At 37.5% G+C, this 24,095-nt stretch overlaps 1 protein-coding gene across 10 annotated transcripts in view; it reads right to left on the minus strand.

Annotated features, from left to right (window-relative positions):
- RALYL (RALY RNA binding protein like) overlaps window positions 1-24,095 on the minus strand; it is a 415,465-nt gene that overhangs the window by 73,044 nt on the left and 318,326 nt on the right. For all 10 annotated transcript variants that reach the window (XM_083823402.1, XM_083823401.1, XM_083823399.1 and 7 more), the window contains one exon: window positions 10,474-10,549. In XM_083823402.1, the coding sequence (XP_083679528.1) occupies window positions 10,474-10,549 (76 nt within the window). The remainder of the gene's footprint in view (window positions 1-10,473; window positions 10,550-24,095) is intronic.

A 24,095-nucleotide genomic window follows, 5' to 3' on the forward strand; every position in this document is an offset into this window, starting at 1 on the left:
CAACAGCCACGGGGAGCAATATGGACTTAAAATTATCTTGGTTTAAACATGACTAGAGCTGTTTTTTTTATGGAAGATAGGTCTTTGTTTTTGGAAGAACTGTAGAGCAACAATCATCTTAGATTTATCCCATTGCACTGAAATAAATAGCTTATTTCATGAAGGAAGGCAATCAAAGGCACAAAGAAAATACATTTCTGTAAAAATGAAGTACTTTGCTTTTATTCAAAAGAAATATCAAATTATGCAATCTGAATATGATGCATTCATCATAAGATTATGTTCCATAAGCATATATGTTTTTTTTATTCAGTATGAAAAAAAAAAAGAAAGGCATAATCACATAGTAATTTAAGTGGGCATAATCACATTGTAATTTAAGTGTAAAGTATCAGAAAATAATTGATTTTTTTTTTTTCTGTTGGTTGGACTGGCTCTAGGTTCTTGTAGGCCAACAATAAAAGTGAATGCACAAATGTAATACGAGAAAGAAGGAATAAAGAAGAATGTTATAAGAAAACTAGAAAATATTCAATCAAGAAAAGTCCTTATGCCTGCAATTTTTTTTGTTATATGCCAGTAGGTTACAGCATATTGCTAATATACTGACAATGCTACAGCATGGATTATGCAAAATACTGCAGTACTCAAATAGAATAGCAGAGCTTGTTTGACTTTATGTTATGTTTTCAAAGGGAAGGAATGATCTCAAGAAGCCTCCTACTCTGGGAGAAATTATCAGGTTGCCCATCACTGTGTCCTTCAGACTTTTTCCTGAAACAAAGTATGCTTGGGAGTCCTCAGGACAACAACTCAAAATAATGACTGCACGGATTGAGAGGCATACCAAGTCACACCAAAATCTATAAACAATATCTTAATACAAATCTGAGAAGTGTAGCACAAGTAGGGAAAGACTGTAAACAATTTTTTAAGCCTTCACTATGAAATAAAGATGCAAAATGAAAGAAAATGAAAGATGTGTAGCATAATCCAGTTTTGTGAGAGACATCATAAAAGTAAAATGTGCTCAGGAAAATGACAAAGTATTCTTGTCAAAAAACAAAACAAAACAAAACAACAACAAAAAAACCCACCCAAACTTTAATATATAAACATAATCATATCCTGTAAATAAAAAGCTATCTCTTCGGTATAGTAATATTAGACTTCTGAATAAAATAATTTCCTCCAGAGGCCACAAGACTTATGAAATTGTAAAGGTTGTTTTATATGACTAATTAGTGGCATGGAAATTAAACATGCTGAATATACATTTCAATTGCATTACATAGAGAAGTGATTGGGAATGTGAAATAACTGTGCAATTTAATACCACTCGGAGCTGAACCGTAAGCCTGAAACTTCAGAGAACAGCATAGAAAGAGCTTGCCCTCCAGGGACACCTTCGCCATTGCTACAACAGATGGGTAGTGCCATGGGAATCCAACCAGAACAGGGTGGAGGTCAGGCCAGCTGAGGCAACATGAGACAATCTCACTTGGTATTTCATGGTTTTGTTAATCCATCAACTACTATTTGTCTCACTACAGGGCATGCCTCAGCTTGATAGATCCCAGGCTAAAAGGCTTCATGCCCAGCCAGCAATGGGAATACTGGAAGGAGTGGGGCTGTAATTATTCCTTACTGGGCCTCCAAGATGTGGTTCTGAAGCAAAACCAGTTTTGCTTATGTGGCTTTATAAGGAAGCTTGAACTGTGTCACAGGTGAAAATAACTCACATGAGGAGGGGGAACATGTAGTATAGAATGACTCTATATATTCTCAGCTAAATAAGTATTTGAAATCTTTGTTGGTCACCTAGAATATTAAATGGTGTTGAGTAAGGTGAGTGAACAGACACCTCTGCAGTGCTGAGTAACTCACTTTCCCAGTTAAGTTCCAAACCCTAGTCCCCTGCTTCCTTACATTAATTCACTCCTTGTGGGGGTTGTTTGGGGCACACAAATTAGTTTTCTCAACAAGCAGACTTGGATGATATTTGGGACAGTTTGCTCCTAATTCCTTCCCAATGGTACTGGTAACATCACAGTAGATATGGCTCCCCATGCCTTGCACAGTCTCCAGCAAGTCCCACCTCTCATCTCACACACCGCGGCCTGCAGCAGCCATACACATTTTCATGCTGCTAAAGCTTTCAGACCATATATTTAACAACTTGTAAAACATGGTGGTGGATTGAAATGAAAACTAAATAGTTTAAAAATTATTTTATGACGTACAGAAATAGAGTACTAGTCTATTAGATTATTTGTGTTTAATTCAATATTGGCATACTGGGGCATGTATATATATAAAAAAAAACAGTATATGTACTTTCATATGCTGACACAGAACTGCCTTAGTGAACTACTGACCAAAACACCAGTAAATTAAAAAGACATAGTCCGGTCCTTTATTTTATCATGAAAAAAAAAAAGCAAAAAAAAAAAAAAAAAAAGCTTCCAAACACTGATATATGTGTGAGCACCTTTAACCTTCACTTTGTGTTTGAAAGACACGAAGATTAGCTAGTAAAATTAACTTCTGCTTAAGGGTAGACCCAAAGAACATACTGTAAAATAATTTTAAGATGCAGATTTGTCAAGCTTCTGGTTTTCTGCAGAAGCATTGTGCTAAAAAAAGGAAACTCACAACAATTTTGAACCTTCTGGGGTTTCCGTTCCCCCTCAAGCACTGAACAGCATTGCAAATCAGGAGGAATGATGCTAACAATTATATAAGATTTAATCAGATCCCTGAGCACTACCTTAAGCATATCTGCAGTTTTTCAGAGAGTATGCTTAACATTAATAATGTGTTTAAACACTTTTTGAAGCAAAACCCACAGTTTTCTCTTTTCCAAGTATCGGTGAACAATAACATTGGCCTGCCCCCACAGTGCTCTGATCACATCCCTGCAGGCCTGGACAGCATCTCTGTACTCCTCCCACATCACCTGTTGCTACTTCCACCTATTGTATGCCTCTTTTTATATTTTTTAATTCAGCAGTTTCTTGCTTGTCCATGCAGACCACCTGCCAACTTTTCTTGATTTCCAGTTTGTCAGGATGAACCAATTTGAAGGAGGTGATCCTCAGAAATCAGGCAGCTCTCCTGGACCACTCCTCATGTTGGGACTCTCATGGGATTGTTCCAAGCAGGCCAAGTCTGCATTCTAGAAGTCAAAGGTTGTGATCAATGGGATCTTCAGCTGATAGGAGCTAGGTTTTTAAATGACATTTAAGAGAGAAGATGTGGAAGTAAATTCTAGTCCAACTGAAGTGAATTGCAAAACTTTCTGCTGACTTTATTAGGTCCATGACGTCTTTTAAATTCTAAGTATCACTCTTAATTTTGTCCTCTGTGTGTGTGTGTGTGTGTGTGTGTGTGTGAGGAATGCTAGCATCAAATAGATGTAAAAAGAAGTATAAGTGAAATAAGAAAGAACGAAGAGTTTGGGTATATGAATGAGCTTATGTATAAGTCAAAGAAGAAATGATATACACTTATGTGTCTTGAATCTAATTATCCCAATAGGTAAAAAAAAAAAGTGTGTCTGACATTTAGGCTCCTGTTAAAGTTTACATAGGTGAGACTGAATTAAATTATTCCCACACAAATTATAAAACTAGAAAGGATAAAATGAGAATTTAGTTCCTGAACTGAGGCACGATGAAGTTTTCTGATACCATTCCTAACAGAAGTGGATCTAATGACCCAGAATACAAGTTGTATTGTATAACACATTATAGGGCATCACACAACTGGGAATACCACACAGCTGATACAAAGACATCTAGGAAATTCCTAAAGCACATTGATGATAACTTCTTGGTACAGATGAAAGGCTCTTGGTAGACAGATGTCTAGGAAGTGTTCCCTTCTAGGTTTGTTGCTTGTGAATAGAGAGGGTCTTGTGGGTGAAGTAGTGATAGGCAGACATCTTGGCCACAGTGACCATGAAGTAATTGAGTTTAGAATCTTTGGTGATAGAAGGAAAACTGCCAGAAAAAGTTTGACCCTGACTAAGGGGAGACAAACCTTTGGGTTTCTCAGGGAACTAGTTAGTAAGGTCCCCTGGGATTCTGCTTTTGAAAGCATTTAGACCCATCAATGCTGTTCACTTTTAAGTACCACCTCTTAAGAGCACAGGAGTAGGCTACTCCAAAGTGTCAGAAGTCAAGCAAATGGAGCAAAAGGCTGACTTGGATGAGCAGGGATTTTATTCTGGAGCCTAAGTGGAAAAGGAAAGTGTATGGACAGTGGAAGCAAGGTCAGGTGACATGGGACGACTACAGAGATGCTGTTTGCCATTGTAGGGAGATAATTCATGCAGCCAAAGTTCAGATTATAGTTCAAACTAGCCAATATTGTGGGAGACAATAAAAAGGGCTTAAAAAAATATTCCAACAGCAAAAGAAGGACCAGAGATAACATTGGTTCATTATTTGATGTGCACAGTCACCTCACAAATATGGATGTAGACAAAAAAAAAGATGTTTAATGCCTTCTTTGCCTCTGTCTTTAACACTGATGATGGGCCCTGGGACCCCAGAACCATGAGTTGGAGGACTGTGATTGGGGAAATGATAAACTTCCAGCCAACTCCAGACTTGTGTAGGATGTGCTGCTCCAGCTGGATATGTCTAAGTCTATAGGGCCTGATGGGATTCATCCCAGGGTACTCAAAGAGCTGGCTGATGTCTTCGTGAGACCTCTATCAATTATTTTTCAGCAGTATTGGGAATCTGGAGAGGTCTCTGTCAACTGGATGCTGACAAACGTTTTTCCGATTTTCGGGTAGAGAATCAAAGAAGACCCTGGTAATTACAGGCCTGTTGGTCTCACTTCAGTGCCTAGTAAAATTATGGAGAAGTTTATTCTGGGAGTTATTGAAAAAAACTTGAAAAACAATGTTTGACAGCAAGTTGAATATGAGTCTACAGAGTGCCCTGACAGACAGAAGGGCAAACTATACCCTGGGATGCATCAAGCATGGCATTGCTAGCAGGTTGATGGAAGGGATTGTCCCACTCTGCTCTGCACAGGTGTGGCCTCACCTCGCGTACTGTGTGCAGTTTGAGACACCACAACATAAGAAGGACATAAAAATATTAGAGTGTCCAGAGAAGGGCTAAAGAGATAGTGAAGGGTCTGAAGGGGAAGATAGATAAGGAGCAGCTGAGTTCACTTGGTTTGTTCAGCCCAGAGAAGAGGAGACTGAGAGGAGGCCTCATGGTGGCCTGCAGCTTCCTGATGAGGGGAGCGGAAGGGCAGGTGCTGATCTCTTCTCTCTGGTGACCAGTGATAGGACCTTAGGGAATGAAGCTGCTTTAGACTGGATGTTAGGAAAAGGTTCTTCACCAAGAGTGTGGTTGGGCATTGGAACAGGCTCTCCAAGGAAGCGGTCATAGCACCAAACCTTCCAAAATTCAAGATGTATTTGGACAACTCTCTCCGACATATGAATTGGTTTTTGGGTGATTCTGTGCAGACCTGGGAGCTGGACTTGCTGATCCTCATGGATCTCTTCCAACTAGGGATATTCTATGGTTCTATGATTGGTTGCTCTGTATTAATTATTCATGCAACATATTCTGCTATAAATGTAATGCAGATTTCTCATCAGAGGCACAGAGTACTTTGAATGTGTTTGAACCCTGAAACACTTAATAAATAAAATCATGAAACCCTGTGAAGTACTGATGCTTGCTGACCTTAAAATTGTTCTTCAATATATCTTCAACATCTAAAAATACTCTTTAAAAATTTGTAACAACAGAGACTGAACAAACAACAGTTGTTACCCTTAATACTATGTTGTACACAGTCACTCTTTTTCCAACCCATTGGATGTCTAGCATAAGAAGTTTCTTCTGTCCATGTTTCTTGAACATGCTTATGAAAACAGCACATAAGGTCAGTGCCAAAGCTTCTTTAAATAACAGTATAGCACATCTACTGTTTCCTTTTTGCCCACTAAATCAGATGTCTTGTTAAAGAAGGAAATTATATTCGTTCAACATCATTTACTCCTCATAATTCTATGAGGATTTTTTTTATCAACTTACTATCCTATAGATGTTGATAAATTAATTTTTTTTTTTTTTTTTTTTTTTTCCTAGCACATTTCTGGGAATCAAAGCTGGGCTGCTCCTTTCAACCTTAACCATTATGTGAAGGTGTGATAATTTTCTGTTTTCTCCTCTTCTTAAAAAGAAGCATGTGCCTGCCCATACCCACTGCTTTTCTACTTTGTGTGACCTCCGTAAACTTTTGAAAGCAATTAGTAATTGTTCACACACAGATACAGCCAGTTCTTTAAATGTTCTAGAGTGAATTTCATCCTAACATTTCCATTGAATTTACATTCACATACTGGTTAGCTACTTCTTTTATTCCATCCCTCTGGTTAAAATTGATTTTCTTAAATAGCTGGTCAACTAACCTCTTTTGCTAATGCAGAAGAAACCTTTTATATGTCATCTAATTTTCTATATCATTTGCTATCCTTTTTTGAAGCATGGTAAAAAGAAACAGAATTATAAAAAAGTAGAGGAAGTTACTCTAACAAACTTTTTCTTGCCACTTATACTGCTATGTGCCTTAGCCTTTCTGGTTTTCTGATGGATGATTTTGCTGTTCTTTTCTACCCATATTTAGTCATATGGTTTTGTTTCGACATTTTGTGCAATTCCTTTTCACTTTTCAGGATGTTAAAAAATCTTAATGCTGCCATATTGTTCTTTATTCTACTCCTTCTGTCTCAGGAGATTTTTTTTTTTGTTGTTGTTCTATTTTAAGCACAGTATATGCAATTTTTATGCATTCCGTTTGTTCCAGGTACAAAAAAGACAGGGATCTCCTGGAAAGAGTCCAGAGGAGGACCACGAAGATGATACAGGGCTTGGAGCATCTTCCCGATGAGGAAAGGTTGAGAGACCTGGGTTTGTTCAGCCTTGAGAAGAGAAGACTGAGAGTGGATCTTATTAATGTTTATAAATACCTTAAGTGTGGGAGACAGAGGGATTTGGCTAACCTCTTTTCAGTGGTTTGTGGGGACAGGACAAGGGGTAATGGCCACAAGATAGAGCACAGGAAGTTCTGAACCAATATGCAAAAGAACTTCTTCACGGTGAGGGTGGTGGAACACTGGAACAGGCTGCCCAGGGAGGCTGTGGAGTCTCCTTCTCTGGAGATATTCAAGGCCCGTCTGGATGCCTACCTGGGCAACCTGCTCCAGGGAACCTGCTTTGGCAGAAGGGTTGGACCCGATGATCTCTTGAGCTCCCTTCCAACACCTACAATTCTGTGATTCTAAAATTTCTTTCCAAGATATCCTACTTATCAGCTCCTTTGAGTTCATTGAAATCTGTCCTTTTTGAAATCCATTATCCTTTTTCTACTTCTCACAGTCCTCACATTCTCACAATGAATATTTTGTGAATTTTTAACCAATGACTGTTGTAGTCAAAATCAAATCTAAAGTAACATGTCTCCCTCCTAAATTTCTCTGTTTGTTGTGGGTTGACCCTGGCCAGCATCTAAGCAACCACAGTCAGTATCTCACTCCCCTTCCATTGCCCCCCACCCCCACCCCCATCCCCACCCCCCCCACCCCCCACCCCCCAGGGGATGGGGGAGAATAGGAAGAGTAAACACAAAGAAATCTCATGGGCTGAGATAAATGCAGTATAATATGTTAAGGAAGAAGAGGAAAAAAACGAGTAATGCAAAGGCAATGACTTTTCACCTCCCACAAGCAGATTGATGCCCAAGCATCCAGATGGCTAATCATCCAAACAATGGCTACACTGTAAGACATACCTCCCTACTTTTTTTTTTGGGGGCATGACATGACATGCCTTTGACATGAATATCCTTGGCTACTTCAGGCCCATTGTCCTAACTGTGTTCCCTCCCAACATATTTCCCACCCCCAGCCTGTTCACTGCATGGGCAGAGTGGAAAAAAGAGAAAACCTTGATGCTGTGCATATACTGTGCAGCAATAGCCAAAACATTGATGTGTTTTAGTCATGAATTGAAAACACAGCAGCATAGGGGATCCCTTGAAGAAAGTTAAATCCATCCCAGCCAGGTCTAGTATAATGTTTTGACATTAGTAAACGTTAACTTTGTCAATAACTTTATAAGCCATTGATCTCCTCACTTATTATTACGCTAACAGATACAGGGATAATGAAACTTCTCTACTACCTTCAGATGAAGGCTTCTGTCAGTTGCTCAAAAAATGCCTTTTGTAATCTTCTAGAGAAATAGTCTGTGATAGATCCATGAAAGAACACAACCTAAAATCTTTTTTTTGTCTTTAAAGTTCCCTCAGAATTTTCCACAGGTAACGTACCTCTGTCTTGTCTGTAGAACAAGTATTTATGAGAAACTATTCAGAAGCACAGATGTGGAAGTGGATATAAATGTCAGAAACCACAGAAAATCTTTAAAAATCTTTTGAAATAGTCACACAGCAACACAGTAATCCCATGGCTACTAGTAATACCTACAGGGATTAACTGGTTGCAGTTGAGAGTAATGATAAAGCAGAGGTTCTCTTCTCCAAAAGTAATATTCCTACCACTTTTGCGAAGGGCAGCTATGTGCTAAAACTTCACACAGACTCAGATCTAAAATGCTCGTTCCTGTCTCATTCTGAGATCTCACTTTTGAATTTCCATTTGATGCTTTCAGACCAGGCCAGGCTGAAGAGTCTCTGATTTCACTGCTGAGTTACCATTCTCAGAGCCTGTGTATTTGCATTTCAACCAGAGTAGAAATCAGCCCTAACTCCTTTCATGGATCTGGAGTGTGGACTCTATAGTACTTTTAAGGGAAATGGGGTTTAGTGAGCAGCAGTGCATGTATGCATGTCTATCTGTCAATCACCCTAACAATGTTAAACTAATTGATTTTTATTAAAAAAAAAAAAAAAAGTAGGTGTTTCTTCAGGTTTGTAGATGTATGAAAAAGGCATCTGGGAATAGAAGAAAGACACTCAGGGGTTTGGCATATCTATCAGTGTTGTCCCGAACACCTAAGGATGATCTCTAGTCTTGTTAGATATTGATTCGCACCCTTTACATACAAATCAATGAGAAACCAGTTCTTTTGCTCTGAAATTATGAGCCATTTCACTGAATCCTGCAAATACAAAGTCACAAGAACTAGGCCATAGTCAGGCAATAAAGCATAAAGTATTCAAAATTGAAATAGCTCTGATATATATATGTATATATATATATTTAAAGGAGCAAAATAAATTATTGATTGTAGTTGCAGAAGTGGAGACATTAATATACAGTTCACAAATCACCACACTGGCCTTTTTTGTCAGTAGGTTTTGTAAATGACAGATTTATAATTTTATTGTGTACATCATTATAATTTTGTGAAATGCTGCATTTTTATATGGGGCTAAAGTCTTCTGTTCTCCATTGCTGCCATTTTCCCTTCAGAAAAAGTAAAGAGAGACGGGGAAAGAAAAATTATATTACCAGTGCATACACAAATAAATACAATGTATACATATTTTTATAATACATCACATTTTAAAATTCAAAGCTTGAATTTTAGACTGAACACTTGGGTGTGGTCTTACAGCACTGAATGTTAACTGTGCACAATGCTGATGACATCACTGTCCCTAGAACAAAACCTGTGCAAGGTGACTGCATTCTGCTACTTCATCCTAAAGGACTGTCACTGTCAAATATCTTTTCAAATAGCATTTTAATATATTAATACTCTATGTACAATAATTCTTACAGTTTAAAGCTGCAGCTCCTTCTTCTGGATAGTTCATGCATTGACAAACATCTATGGAGTGAATACTGGGGATGAAGAGACCAGATTTTTGGCCTCCATGAAATGGAAGGTATTTTCACTAAGAAATAAAATTCTGATATGACTGATTATTTTATCTATTCTTCTGAATGTGTGCGTTAAAATTTAGACATCCAAGTGGTTTTTTTTTGTTGTTTGTTTTGTTTTTCAGGAAATAGAAGTTCTGTTTTTGCTGTTGTTTTTCCCCAACCAAAAGAGGGGCATTATTTGCATATGGTGAGCATTTCATGTAAGAATTGATCAAGGATTTTATCTGCAGGGCTTATTCCTAGCTGGTGTCATTTTTTTTTTCTGCTATGAACATCATACAGACAGTCTTTATCTCTGGAAGTTAGAGCATGGCTCTGGATGCATTCTGTAGATAAACACAGTGTCAGACACTTCTGTTCTGGCTCTTTTACTCATATTCAGAAACTTTTGGTGTGTAAAAGAGCTTGATTATATTTCATATGAACGTCAAACCATAAATGGGGAAAAATCATTTGTCTAGCTCATGTGCTACACAGTGACATTGCTGGATATTTTTGGAAAACAAAACAAAACATTGCAGGTTACCATAGTTTTTTGAATAAATTTGTTTTGTAGTAAGTTAAGATGAAATCTAACTTACCTGTAAAGTGCTGAAAGTGGCCGCTTGTTGCCAGGTTTTGGTCTATATGGTTTTGGTTCTCCTGCCATGTTGATATCTGAAAGCAAACATTTGAAACTCATAAGCTAAATGTTTGGAACTTAGAGAGTCTTTGCAAAGGCACCCTCAAGACACTGAAAATAAGCAATAGGCAGTGAAAATGCCTATATATATATAAATAATTATAATTAATTATAAATTTATAATTTAAATTTATATATAAATTTATAATTTAAATTTATAATTTATAATTATAAATAATTATGCGTATATAAAACACTGATCTAGTTTTTAACCACTTTTAAATTGATGCTATAAAGTTTTCCTAAAAGTTCTTACTGTAATGCTTAAGGATTTTAGGCAAAATGCCATTTATTGGTACCAGAGAGAAAAAAATGACCTTTTTTTTTAAAAACAAAACAAAACAAAACAAAACACAGGAATTTTCATTCATGAAGCTGAAAACAATAATATATTTCTACTGCACAAACTTGAATGGCAATTTAGATGTAGAGACAAATGACAAACTCAGGTCAAATACTGTTGTGAAGGGCTGCAATAGTTTTAAAGACTTGCTCTTTAAGATCTTGCAAACAGTAGATGGATCTTTAACTGAGACTTCACTATCTACTCCAAAAGAGAGTTTTCAAAGGAAAGAAAAGGGTATGTTTTCCTAACCCAAATGCAACCTTTTTATTATTCTCAGTGTTGAAGCAAACTATCTTTAAAATTGTTATGGGGCAACAGAAAATCTGTTCTTGCACATACCTTATCTTAGCTAAGTACTCATAATTCTCAACAACATCAGAAATCTTGTGAAATCTTTTTCTCTTTTCTTTCTTTCTTTCTTTCTTTCTTTCTTTCTTTCTTTCTTTCTTTCTTTCTTTCTTTCTTTCTTTCTTTCTTTCTTTTTTCTCTTCCTTCCTTCCTTCTTTTTCTCTTCCTTCCTTCCTTCCTTCCTTCCTTCCTTCCTTCCTTCCTTCCTTCCTTCCTTCCTTCCTTCCTTCCTTCCTTCCTCCCTTCCTCCCTTCCTCCCTTCCTCCCTTCCTCCCTTCCTCCCTTCCTCCCTTCCTCCCTTCCTTCCTTCCTTCCTTCCTTCCTTCCTTCCTTCCTTCCTTCCTTCCTTCCTTCCTCTTTTCTTTCTCTCTCCCTTTCTCTTTCCCTTCCTTTCTCTCTCTCTCCCTCTCTCTCTCCTCTCCCCCTTTCTGTCTCTCTCTCCCTCTCTCCCTCTCTTTCCCTCCGCTTTCTCTTCCCTGCTCCCCTCCCTCTCTTTTTGCTCTCTTGTTCTCTCTCTCCCCCCCTCGCTTTATTGCTTTATCCCTCCCTTCCTCTCTCTCTTTCTTTCCCTCTCTTTCTCTCTCTTCCCCCTTTCTCTCTCCCTTTCTCCCTTTCTCCCTTTCTCTCCATCTCTCTCCCTCTCTCTCTCCCCTCCCTCCCTCTCTCTCTCTCTCTCCCCTCCCTTTCTCTCTCTCTCTCCCTTTCTCTCTTTCTCTCTTTCTCCCTTTCTCTCTTTCTTCTTCCTTTTTTTTTTTTTTTAATGTATTTATTTTTCTTAAATTAATTTACACTATGCCGTGTATTTATTCTTGGAATGTAAATATACATGAAGCTTATATACACATTAGTCATGCTGGATCTCAGATTCTTCCCCTCGTTTGAACCATACTCAGAAACACACCAGGAAATGCACATCCATCATTTTGAATGCTAGTAACAGTTACCCATGGAGAAAGAAACACAGGTAGGCCCTTCTGTGGAGAATGCCTTGCCTGAGATTGGAAAGTTGTCAGTCTAAACATAAACTTATATTAAAAGCACCCAAGCAAATTTCATGCCATTTGAGTGATGCTGAAGCTACAGCTCTGCTTGGTTTCACTAACAGACAAAAGGATAACATTCAACAAAATCAGGAAATCAGCAGATCAGTGTTAAGTTTCTGTAAGAGAACAATATATCCCATTTACCATAGAATCACCTAGTGATCAAGACTTTTGAGGAAGTACATGTTCTTAGTAAAGCCTGTGTTTAATCTGAAATTGAAAATAGTAGAAGGAAAAGTGAAGTAGAAATCTGAGTTGAATGAAGAATCATCACTACACAGTGTGTAGTGAAAAGTGAAAAAATACTAAAAGACTAGACATTTTTATTTACATTATTTTCTATGTCAAAAGCTGCAGCAAAAGCCTGAGACTGAAGGATACTATTTTGGACAAAGTAGGAAAAAAGTTCCTCTGTCTTTTTTTAGTAAGCAGAAACACTGAAATAGGTTCATCAGATTTTTTGAAAGGAGAGAATTTTCCATTGGAAATTTCATGCTTCAAGCATTAAAATAATTGTAAACATATTTTCCATTTAAATTCAATATTTTGAGATAAAACAACACCTATTTAATGTTGAAAATGAAATGAATTTTGCTTTGCATAGGCCTATTTTCTGTAATTTTGATTTGAAATATTTTTTTTTTTTTGGTAAAATCTTCTCTATAAGAAGCAGTTTGGAATTAATTCTGATTGTCCTTCATTCCACTGTATTGTGGAATGTATTCTTTAAGAATGTACTTTTAAATCATAGTTTTTCATAAAATATTAAATTTCTTGTTTTACTTATATCTCTGAATTTTGATGAATATTGGAGACAGTTTTCATGCTTTGTTGAAATGCTCCTCTGCTCTTAATTTTAAGCATGTGCTTTATTAAATATATATTAATCTTACTCTTCCATGGTTGTTAATCATTCAGCTATGATTTCTTTATTTAAAAGAATATAAATTCTACTAATGTTGACCCAACAAAGTAAACATCAAGCATTTGTTGAAAACAATTGTGGAATTTTGATAGGTGTTTTGCATTTCCATTGGCTCCTGTGAATAACAAAACTGGATTTTTTTTTTTTTATCCTGTGACCTTTACAATAATTAGACCTTTCCCCACTCTTTTAATATGTCAGTTTTAAGGTCATTGGCTTTATTGACTTTCACCATCTCCTACCAGGTCAGATTTTAGAAGAAAAAGAAAGAAAAAAAGTAGAATTATAATTTGTTCTTGTGAAAATCCTGAGGCTGTGGGATTCACGTTCACTTATTTTTCATGTCTATCATCTCTTCTTTTTCAGAGTCACAGCCCAGGTCACCATTCTTAGGTATATGAACAGTAAAGGGCTTTCAAAACGTGTTCACATCCTTCCAGAACAAATCAATACTGTCTAGATGATTATTCTTGTAGACCTACATTTGCAGGTCTTGTACCTACTTTTAACAAAGATGTGTTGTATAGAAGACCTTGGTCTGTTTGCTATGTGTTCACTTTATTTTAGTCAAATACTGTTGAAAGGTATCGTTATAAGAAAACACAGAATCAGTTAAGATTCCCTGGCACATAAACAAATCTCTGAAGGTATTAGCAGAAAACAGTGAACTATGTTACACAGACCGTAATAGCCAGAATTTCCCTTTAACACAGGAAATATTTCATAGTAAAGCCATACACATGGGATTTTTGTCTTAATATGAAACTGATTGAATAGCTCTGCAACTCTCTAAGCACCTTGTAGTAAGTTAAGAATGTACGTATGAAATGGTTTGAAAAGTTAGAACAGATTTTCATCCCAGTATTTTTCAGCACTATCTACTCCAACCTCAATTTTCTAACTAAGATTAGAAGTGAATCTGTCAACATTTTACAGGACAGATTATTTCTATCCCAACTGGAAATCTTGTGAGATAACTTGTTCTCTTGCTTCATCCATCATTAGTTTTGCAGCAGACATTTACATCCAGTAGGTCATAAACCGTGTGTCAAATAAATTTGTTGGCTGCAGCATGGAGATTTACCTGCACTAATGATCCCACCCTGAGGAATGCAGAGAGGTATCACTCCTTACGGTGTAAAATTAGCAACTGCGCTTTTTCAGGAATATGAACTAGGCAACTTGATGAAGCACATAGAGGGTAGGGGAGTGCAGGAACTCACATTATTTGCTCTCATCATATGCTATAAATGTTCTCTTACAGATCAACATTAAGATAAATTCAACATTGAAATTCAAAATATTAAGGGATCGGTATGAATATGAAAGTGACTGAGCAAACAATTGCGATGCAGCAGTCTGCTCCTTATGTGCTTTCACAATCAAATAAGATTACTTTCCATATTGAATGAAATGCATCTATTTGTTCCTGTTAGCATAGGAAAGGTGAAGGCATTAGAACTACATTTCCTAAAATTTTGTGTCATCTGCAGAATTATCTAATTTAAAACACAGTGTTTTTATTTCTAATTATACTGAAAAATGCCTAGCAATTAATGAGAGAAAAAAAAAAAAAAGACAAGAAAAGAAAACGCAAGCCATTTAGAGAGAAGAGTACTTGTATTCAGGGCTACATAAATTGGTCTGAGAGAGCAACTCAGTACAGCATGATTATCTTTCTCTTATCACTCCTTCCTACTACTGACTGCCTACCTCCTCTAGGCTATATAGTAATGACCAAAAAGGCTATGGTGCATAAACCCTCCATTTTTGGAGAGGCTGTATCAGCCAGCATTGAGGCTTTGCTCACAGATTTGCTGCTTAAGCCATTTGACAATTCAGTCCTGAAGGCAAATGCGTAGCTACCTTCAAATAAGCTTTGTAAGTGTAAGCAATGATACCAAAAATGTTGTATTCACACACTAGGAGTATTTCAGTCCTTCAGATTCTTTAAAAAGTTTTATTTGTAGGGAAAAAATAAAAAGTAGCCAAAGCCCATCTATCACTTTGACTCACAAAAACAAATGTTGTAAACTAGCAGATTCAACAGGCACAAGCTCAACACATGAAAACTGGGACTTCCAGGCCTTCTCCTATAAGTCCAGGACTCATTTCTCAGGCTTGTTTACTATAAAATTAAATATTCCCATTCCCAGGCACTAGAACTTAGTTATCTATTGTATTGAATTGTTAGAGTGGTTCCTGGTACGACTTTTAGCCTGGGGCAACAAAGTACTCTCTTGTGCAATTTCTAGACATAGGCAGAGACTTGAAATGAACTAGGGACCATTGCTAATTGGCACTTTAGATGTGGCCACTTTGCTTTTCAAGGTAAGGCCAAGTGACAAAGAATGGTCACAGATATCTATAATTGAGTATTGCATACATTGTTCTGAGTGTGGGCTCCATGTCAGAGAGACCGGGAACCAAGACCTGGAACTAAGGAAAACGCAAAGGCCTTTGTAGCCCAACAGCTAATTTCCTAAAACATATTTCATCAGATGCTCTTTCACCCATTCCTGTGAATGACTGCGGAGACATTCCTTGAAAACTCCCACAGTTTCTTGACTTAATATGTTGGTTAGAAAAGGATATCATTGTGTACTTCCAGACTACCTCTGTGTTAGACCAGTCTTTAACTGAAGTGCTAGAAGACTCAACTTTGTACCAAACTGGACACTTTTCAAAACAGTATTTAAAGTTAAGGTAAAAGAAAGCATTCACATGATGAATGTAAAATCTATATCCAGATAGATACGGGTATAGAGAAAATGAAATGCAATTTCTCCTTTTTTTTTTTTTTTTTTCCCCACATGGCCCAAAGTATATGGGACAAAAGAGAAAGACCAAGAGGTAGATGCAATTTAAAGAAGCCTCTAGTCATGTGATTTATAGCATAAATGAACATCAGCAAAACTAAAGCTGAACTGTATTTCCTTTATGTTCTTTCCTTTGCCAGTCCTATAAATATCCTCCCTGATGCATACTGAAGGAATTTTAATGAATTCATATGACATTTTTTACATCACAGACTTTTTTTATATATGTTACATTAATTGCGTGTTATCTCCTCTCTTTTCCCCATCTCTAGCAATAAAATGTGAAAAATGCAGAGAGGAGAAGACGGTTCTCAGTTCTGTTCAATTCTGTGCCAAAATTGTGCAGCTGTAAAGAAGAAACTTCCCTGAAAATTGAACACAAACTCAAATTAACTTTCATGGTTAGTAAAATATTAAATGAAGGTCTGGGTCACATATTTCCCTTTTCCATAATAGTATTAAAAATAATTTGCTTCTGGGACTTTCAGCTGAATTTGGATTTTCTCTTAGCTCTGTAGTAATTGGAAGTGTTTTTTTTGTTTGTTTTTTTTTTTTTTTTTTGGATAAAGATGACAGCTATTAATGCTTCACACAGAAAGAGCTGCTGGTTGAATAGTATATGAAATTGCTTTGTTCAGTCATCTCTTCTTTCAGTAAATTCTGGTGGAATGAAATGAGGCTATAGGATTATATAAGCTACCATTCTTAACACCATTCAGTAACAGAAGTGTCAAGCACTGCTTTGCCAGAAAGTCGCTTTCTGTTCCCCAGAGAACCAGGTTGGTGTGAGGACAGGCGATGGCTAAAATGGGATATCCTGTGCTATCTATCCACCCATTGCAAACAGTTCCTTCAGGATTTTAGGGCAGCAACCTCTCGCTTAGCTGCAGAACAGATGTTGATATGCTTCACAGCTGATGCAGAGCATTGGTCTGTCTTGATTTTTGTCTCTCTGCTGCCATCTCTGTCCTCCCAGCCCTACTACAGCCACTGGGCAGCACTTCCTGTTGAGTGTGCAACCAGCAGCAGTGTATAGCATGTCTAGGGAGAGACATTGCGGCCTGAGGAAGGGGAGAGCACTAATTTTGTGGCCTCTTGAAGACTCCCCATGGACTTTGCTGAGATTGCAGAGGTTGCGGCCGAGACTTCTCAAACTGCTTCTCCGCCAGTGCTTGAATCCCAGCAGATCAAGACCTGTGATGGGTCAGGAGTCACTCCGGTGTACTGGGCAGTGGCAGAAGGGACACCACAAGAAAGGGGCATGTCTTGTGAAGTGCTTCCTTTGGAAAGGAAGCCGTGTTGGTGACAATCCTCCCCACTCCTCCTCCTCTTTAGCACTAGATTGGCAGGCTCCTCTACAGGAAGATCCACACTGCTGGTTTACAGGTGCAAGAGATTCAGACTGGTCTGCTGGGTACTACTTGGACATAGCCACTTATCTTCAGATCAGCTTTAAGGGCTACAAGAATTTTAGTGTTAACTGTGGAAACCCCTACGTTGGTTTGTGCTATGGCAACCATGAAGCTGGCAGTCATATGAGCACTTCACCCCAGCAGAGCCAAAATCTAGAAGCAGGCAAGTGTAGTCTTCATCATGCAAGAAGGCTCTTTTAATTTAACCAAGTTTTCAGCTGCCCTGTTACCCCCCCCAAAGAACAAGATTTCTGCCTGCCTGTGCTTGTTTAACACATGGACTAGCTAATTCTGCACACGCAGAAGATTGACATTGCCGTAAGGATATAGGAAAGCAATAGAAAAGCACATCAGGAACTTTCTGCTACCTTCAGGAAAACAACAACAAAATAAAAAACAACAACAAAATGTTTTAATATGAGTTTAGCTAGCCAAAAGAAAAGTTCAGGCAGGGTCTTATATGATACTAGTACCTGCTCACACTGTAGCATCTCATTGTTGCCATTAAGGGGAAAAAAATGGTCCTTGAGCTGCAGCTTTTTCACTGTCATTGTTGCCATTAATGGGAAACGACTGGTCCTTGAGTTACAGATTTTTTCCAGACAGTGAGGTGTGCAAGGAGCACCTTTCTCTCTTTGTTTTCTCTTTATCATAATAAAGATACTGTTTAGAAAAAGAAAATAGAGCACCCATCTTCTTTCAGATCAAGCACAGTCATTACAGGGCAGCAGCCAACAAACTGTCTGCTGCTTTTCTTTGGTAACAAAAGATAGTTATTACCATGAGACTTAGACAAAGTTTAATGTTGACTAGATGTCTGAGTTTCTCAGCATTGCAATTAGCCTCGAGCAGCATCATTAAACAGCATAGTGGGGATACAGTATGAAAGTCCCTTGTCTAACTCTTTCATATTTCAATATGATTTTTTTTCCCCCCCCTAAGGAACATGCCCTGAACCTCAGTAATTTTAAATTCTTCCTCAAAATACCTTTTTTTTTTTGTCTAACTCTCTTACTAATGTTAGCTTCATGCTCCAAGCAATAGTTTTTCATGACAATTGAAATCTGTTAATACAGAAGAATTCAGTCCCCATTGCCCCAATCCCTTTGTCTTACTCACTATTTATCTTGCAGATTGCTAACTTTATTAATGCAAACATAAACAAAAGCTATTTTTTCCTAAAATAACCATAACCATAGCAATATTTTCCCCAAAATTACTGACATCATTTTATTTGCATTTGCAGTTGATATTTCTTGGACTTTCCAACAAATTTTACCTAATTTTGATGTGTATTTCTCCATAATTTTGAACAGTGAACTTTCCCAATGCTTTCTGGGTGGTGCAAACAGTATTGTTTCCAGGGCAGTGCTTTCCAAAGCTCAACTCAGGGGCACTTTCGAGGTGCTAAGAGGTGGGAGGACAAAGCATGCTTACCTGAAAGTCTGTCTGGCATAACTGCTTCTGCCTCTAGGGTCTGTTGGCATAACAGGTGTTATTGAGAGATCAGTGTGTTTTTCATACCCTGAACTTTGTTGTCAAAGCCTTCAAGGGCAGCTCTGAACCACGCCAAAATCAAACCATATGTCTGAGAGCACTGTCAAAATGCTTCTTGAACTGCAGCAGGCTCGGTGCCATGACCACTTCCCTGGGGAGCCTGTTCCAGTGCCCGACCACCCCCTTGATGAAGAACCTTTTCCTAACACCCAGTCTGACCCTCCCCTGTCCCAGCTCCATGCCATTTCCTTGGGTCCTGTCGCTGTTCCCAGAGAGCAGAGCTCAGTGCCTGCCCTTCTGCTCCCCTCGTGAGGCCTCCATGAGGCATCTCAAACCTCCTCTTCTCTGGGCTGAGCAAACCAAGTGAACTCAGCTGCTACTTACATATCTTCCCCTCTAGAACCATCACCATCTTTGTTGGCCTCCTTCAAACACTCTGTAATTGTTTTATATCGTTTTTATACTGTGGTGCCCCAAATTACACACAGCAGCCCAAAACTGCACATGGTACACCCCCCCCATCTGATTCTATCCTTGTTCGTCATCCCCAAATCCTTCCTCTGTACTCCACTGTTCTCCTCTTTACAGTGACCTCACCTTTCATCTTGGTCTCCCCTCACTTCAGCAAGTCCCCTACCTCAAACAAATAAAGAAATCAGCTTGTGAGGATTCTCAACCATTTCCTGCGGTTTTATATACGTAGAGTCTTTCTGTCTACGATCTTCATGTTCCAGGCTTATTCAGGGGTCTATGGAAGAGGTTCTTTACAAATTCCAAATACACTTTGGAGTCACATAGCACATCTTACATCATTTCCCTTGAGATATAGTATTTTCTTCTGTGCCAAACTTATGGAAATTTATGTCCCAAATATCTCATATTAGAGTTCTGACAAGTTTCATCTTTGTAACAAAACCGTTATAAAACTGATGATGGATAGTCACAGAATTAGCTCATATGTTTTCATGTAATAACTTTACAATTTTGTTTTCCTTGCACAATATAACTGTATTAGTATTGCAAAGTAATATAGCAATGTGACAAAGGAATATACCATGACACTCACTATTCTGAAGTCTGCCATTTTTATTAACAGCTCAGAGTTGGATAAAATGACAGCAGAAGTGGAGATAATTCCAGTGAAATTTGGCACATGAGAGGAAGCATTATTGTGGAGGTGATTTACAAAATAAACAATATGCCAAATCTAATATTTCTGTATAAGCAATGCTCTGGTTCTAGCGATGTTTTAACACTTCCATTGCCAATCATGCATTTCCCCAGTGGATCCAATTTATATTAACAACCAAACTGCAGCAGCATAGAAGCTTACTGCAAAAGCAGAACATATAACAATTGGAAATACTGACAAGCTTTAAAATGAACGATATACAATGTTCTTTTATTCAGCTTTCTTTAGCATTTCTGCAAACAAAATATAAAAATAGTTGATAGGAATACAGAAAATGTAATATCTTGTCAGATTGATGGTTCATATACTCTAGTTTTCTGCTTCCAGCTGTCCTAGATGTTTTAGAAGGAGGCATAAGAACCTCAGACTAGTTAGATACAAGATTATTTTCCCTCCATTCTCTTATCATCCCAGCATGATTCTTCTCCTAAAATGTTAGTTAAGGATTAGCCTAGATCCTAGAGCATGATGTTTTATCTTTCCTCTTATACTGATTTTGTTAAGTAGAACTGGAAACCAATAATTCTCCAAGTAGCCATGCTAACCACATACACGTCCAATCACTCTGTTATTCTTAATAATGTCTTTTTTTTTTTAACAAAAAATGTGTTTCTCATCAAGTGAGCTTTACAACCCCCTCATCTTTCATCCTCTTAACCCCTTCTTCAACTACTATTCTTTGTAACTACTGTAATAACCAAAATCTTGTCAGAAATCTTATCTCTAAACATAAAACATCATCTTTCTCTCTTCAATTTATTTAACTTCTGCTGTCTGCTTCTGTAAATTTATATTTGGTCTTGCATGCAGATACACCTTATATGCTGCTTCAGAAATTCTTTGGCAAGTAGTTTAAGTTGTGCTTCATATTATTAATTATGTCAATTTACATATATTTCAAATCACTAACAGAAGGCATTGTAGTAGGTTACTAAAAATAATTTTAGCAAAAAAGTAATTACTATAAAACTCATTAAACCTAGTCCAAATATCAAAAAAACTGCAAAAAAGACCACACAAGGCAATATCATTTTAATTAAAAAAAAATATGAAATTATCATGCGTATTAATACACAGTGCTAGTAAAGTTCTCAAATAGGTCATTCACGAAGTACTTACATTAAGTGAACACACATTCTTCTATGCTTTCCAATATCATTTTCTGCCTACTTTAGTTTTGTTGTACAAACAATAGGTCTCTATTACTCACAAGGAAAATACATGAGTTTGGCTTAGGGAATGTAGGAATGAAGAACTCCGTCACTCTGACTTCTTTTCACCAGAAATTTGTGGGCCCATGAGATTTCCAATTCATTTCTTCAGAACACATGATTTGATCAAACCACACACATACAGACACAGCACAAATATTTGTAAAAAAGGCTTCAGCTTGAAAAAAAAAAAAGAAAAAAGAAAAAGAAAAATATATAGAGAGAGCTAGACAAGGCGATAAACACCCAGTGGGCATTCTCTGCCTTGAAGGTTTTTCAGCTCATTCCAGGAGTTCAGAATCCTTATTTTTACAAAGGTTCTCATTGGAAGCAAGACTGTTTCTTCTGTGGCTTGGTCATGAAGTTAAAATAGATTAATTTAAAGATTAAAATTTTCACCCAGGTTCCTAACCTCTATTGAAGCTTCCTGTGTTTACTTTTCCCTTCCTATGTTTATGCATGTATGTTTGCATATGAACATATTCACAATATAAGCATGTATTTTCAACTGGATTTTTTTTGCTAAGTTCTGCAATTCATCTTTATCACGCAGTTTCTGACAATAGAAGGTTGGAAAGGAACACTGAGGGTATTGAATTTCTGAAGCCGGATTTAAATTATTGTTGTTAAGTGGATGCTGGAATCAGTTGCTTTAATATAGCAAACAAAACATTCTTTATTCTCAGAAATGTCATATCTGAAATTGTTATCTATTGTTATTGTTAAAAGAAGACTGGTGGCATAGACCTATCTGAAACCTCAGAACCCAGTACCTGAAGCTTTTAGAACTTTTTTTTTTTTTAATCCCCCAATACAATAAGAAATTTCAGTGGCTGATCAAATGAAACAACTCTCTAAGCTCACCTAGAACTATTAATCTTCTGGACATACTGCATAAACCACTAATCTCAAGCCTGTCATTTAAAATGAGGAAGGGAATATAAGCAAAGATGCAGGTAGACTTTTTAAAGCTTTACCGTCCTTATTTTAAAAGTCTAAAAGGAGATCCCTAAACCTTGCATTGCAACAAACAAAAATGGCCAGAGAAAAGTACTAGGCTGAATGATCCCCCTGAATAAAAATGAATGTGATTCAACACAGCAGTCTGCGGTAACATCAGATTTAGGTCAGTACTGTTATTCTTCACAGCTGAATCATATATTTTATGATAATCAGAAGATATATATGTGTATGTATATATATTAAACTTACTAGGGTGGAATCTAGTAAACTACCATAAGAAGGAAGAACACCCTGGCCTTTTTATATTTGACTCTTGCTCACTCACATCGTCGTTGTCATCTTGATCTGCCTTATTTTGGAGAAAAATACATCCAGCAACAGAAGTTCCCAGGGACTTAGGATGTAACTGCCTGTAATGAAGGGGTTCCAGAAGAGATAACAGGAAATTCTAGCTGTTTCCTTGATGGTTGCAGCTGGGTTTATGGGGGAAAAAAAGTGTTATATAGAGAATGGCTGTGTACTTAAGTGCATGGCATTGTGTGATCTGTACTGTCCGGTCAGCATGCCACACACAAGACCTCAGTGCATTTTTAGCAGCAGCTGCCCTCCAGTCCCAGCATATTTTCTTTTTATGGAGTGATTCACAAATAAATTAATACATTGTGAAACAATAAATTGTAGTAAATGTGTTCATTACTTCATTTTATGCCATTCTCAAGGATACTGAGCCACCATCATAATGGCTCCAGGATCAATAATGGCAATTAACTCTTTTTGTGTGAACATTTTTTTCCTTTATTTTTGTGTTGTTTCCCAAATGCTTTAGTTTCACACTTTAACGAGTTCTGAAGACTGAGATTAATAGAAAATCATGAACCAGAACATGGAAATGCTTTTTTCAGCTTCAGCTCATATAAGTCTGCCATAATCAAGCATCAGTAACCTACCAGAAAACCAGAGCTCTTTTCAAGGTATTTCCAAGTTCTGATGTGGGAGGGATGCATCACTATCTGGAGTGGATTAATGATGTTTTCCTTCAGCACAGTTATTTAGGTTTGTCTGGAAATAAAGGCTACTTTAACTTTTTTTTTTCTTTTTTTTTTTTTTTCTCTGTTTGCAGCAAGTAACCCAGAGTGCTCCATCTTGGCTTTACTTTCATCCAAAAAATTAGTTTACTACTAGGCACTTCCAAATAAAAACAGCGTTCAAACCTACTGCACTCATGAGATCACAGCTCCCCAAGCCCTGTTCAGATATTTAAAGTATATAAATCCTTCTCTCCAAGATGTACAAAATAAACATGCTGACAAGTTATTACATTGAATAATTAGTGTCTGGCTGTGCTCTCTAAATTAAAACTTGTGTGTTTTATTTTTCTGATGGCATTGCAGTTTTGAGAAGGTGGGTAGTACAGCTGAATATGAAGAACTATGCCCAAGGGAGAATGAAATTCACTTGGAAATAACAGTGACTCGGTTTTGGGTTCAATGGGTTCTTTGGGTTCAGCTACTGCTCATGACACATGCTGATTGGGATGATCATGACGGATTGTGCACAGCATATTTTTTTCTTCTAGGATGACAGCCAAAACTGAAATGGTTGTCCTGCCATGGCAGAACAATGAGTGAGCACAGTAGGGATTAGTTCCGTCATTGACACAGAGAGGAATACAGCCAGTTGTGTAGGAGACAGGGAACAGGAGGGCACGTGAGCCACAACACCAGCCCATTAAACATATAAATATCCCACTCAGGTCTCCTAATGT

The sequence above is a fragment of the Anser anser genome, assembly GCF_964211835.1.
Source record: "Anser anser genome assembly, chromosome: 2".
Classification (NCBI taxonomy): Eukaryota; Metazoa; Chordata; class Aves; order Anseriformes; family Anatidae; genus Anser; species Anser anser.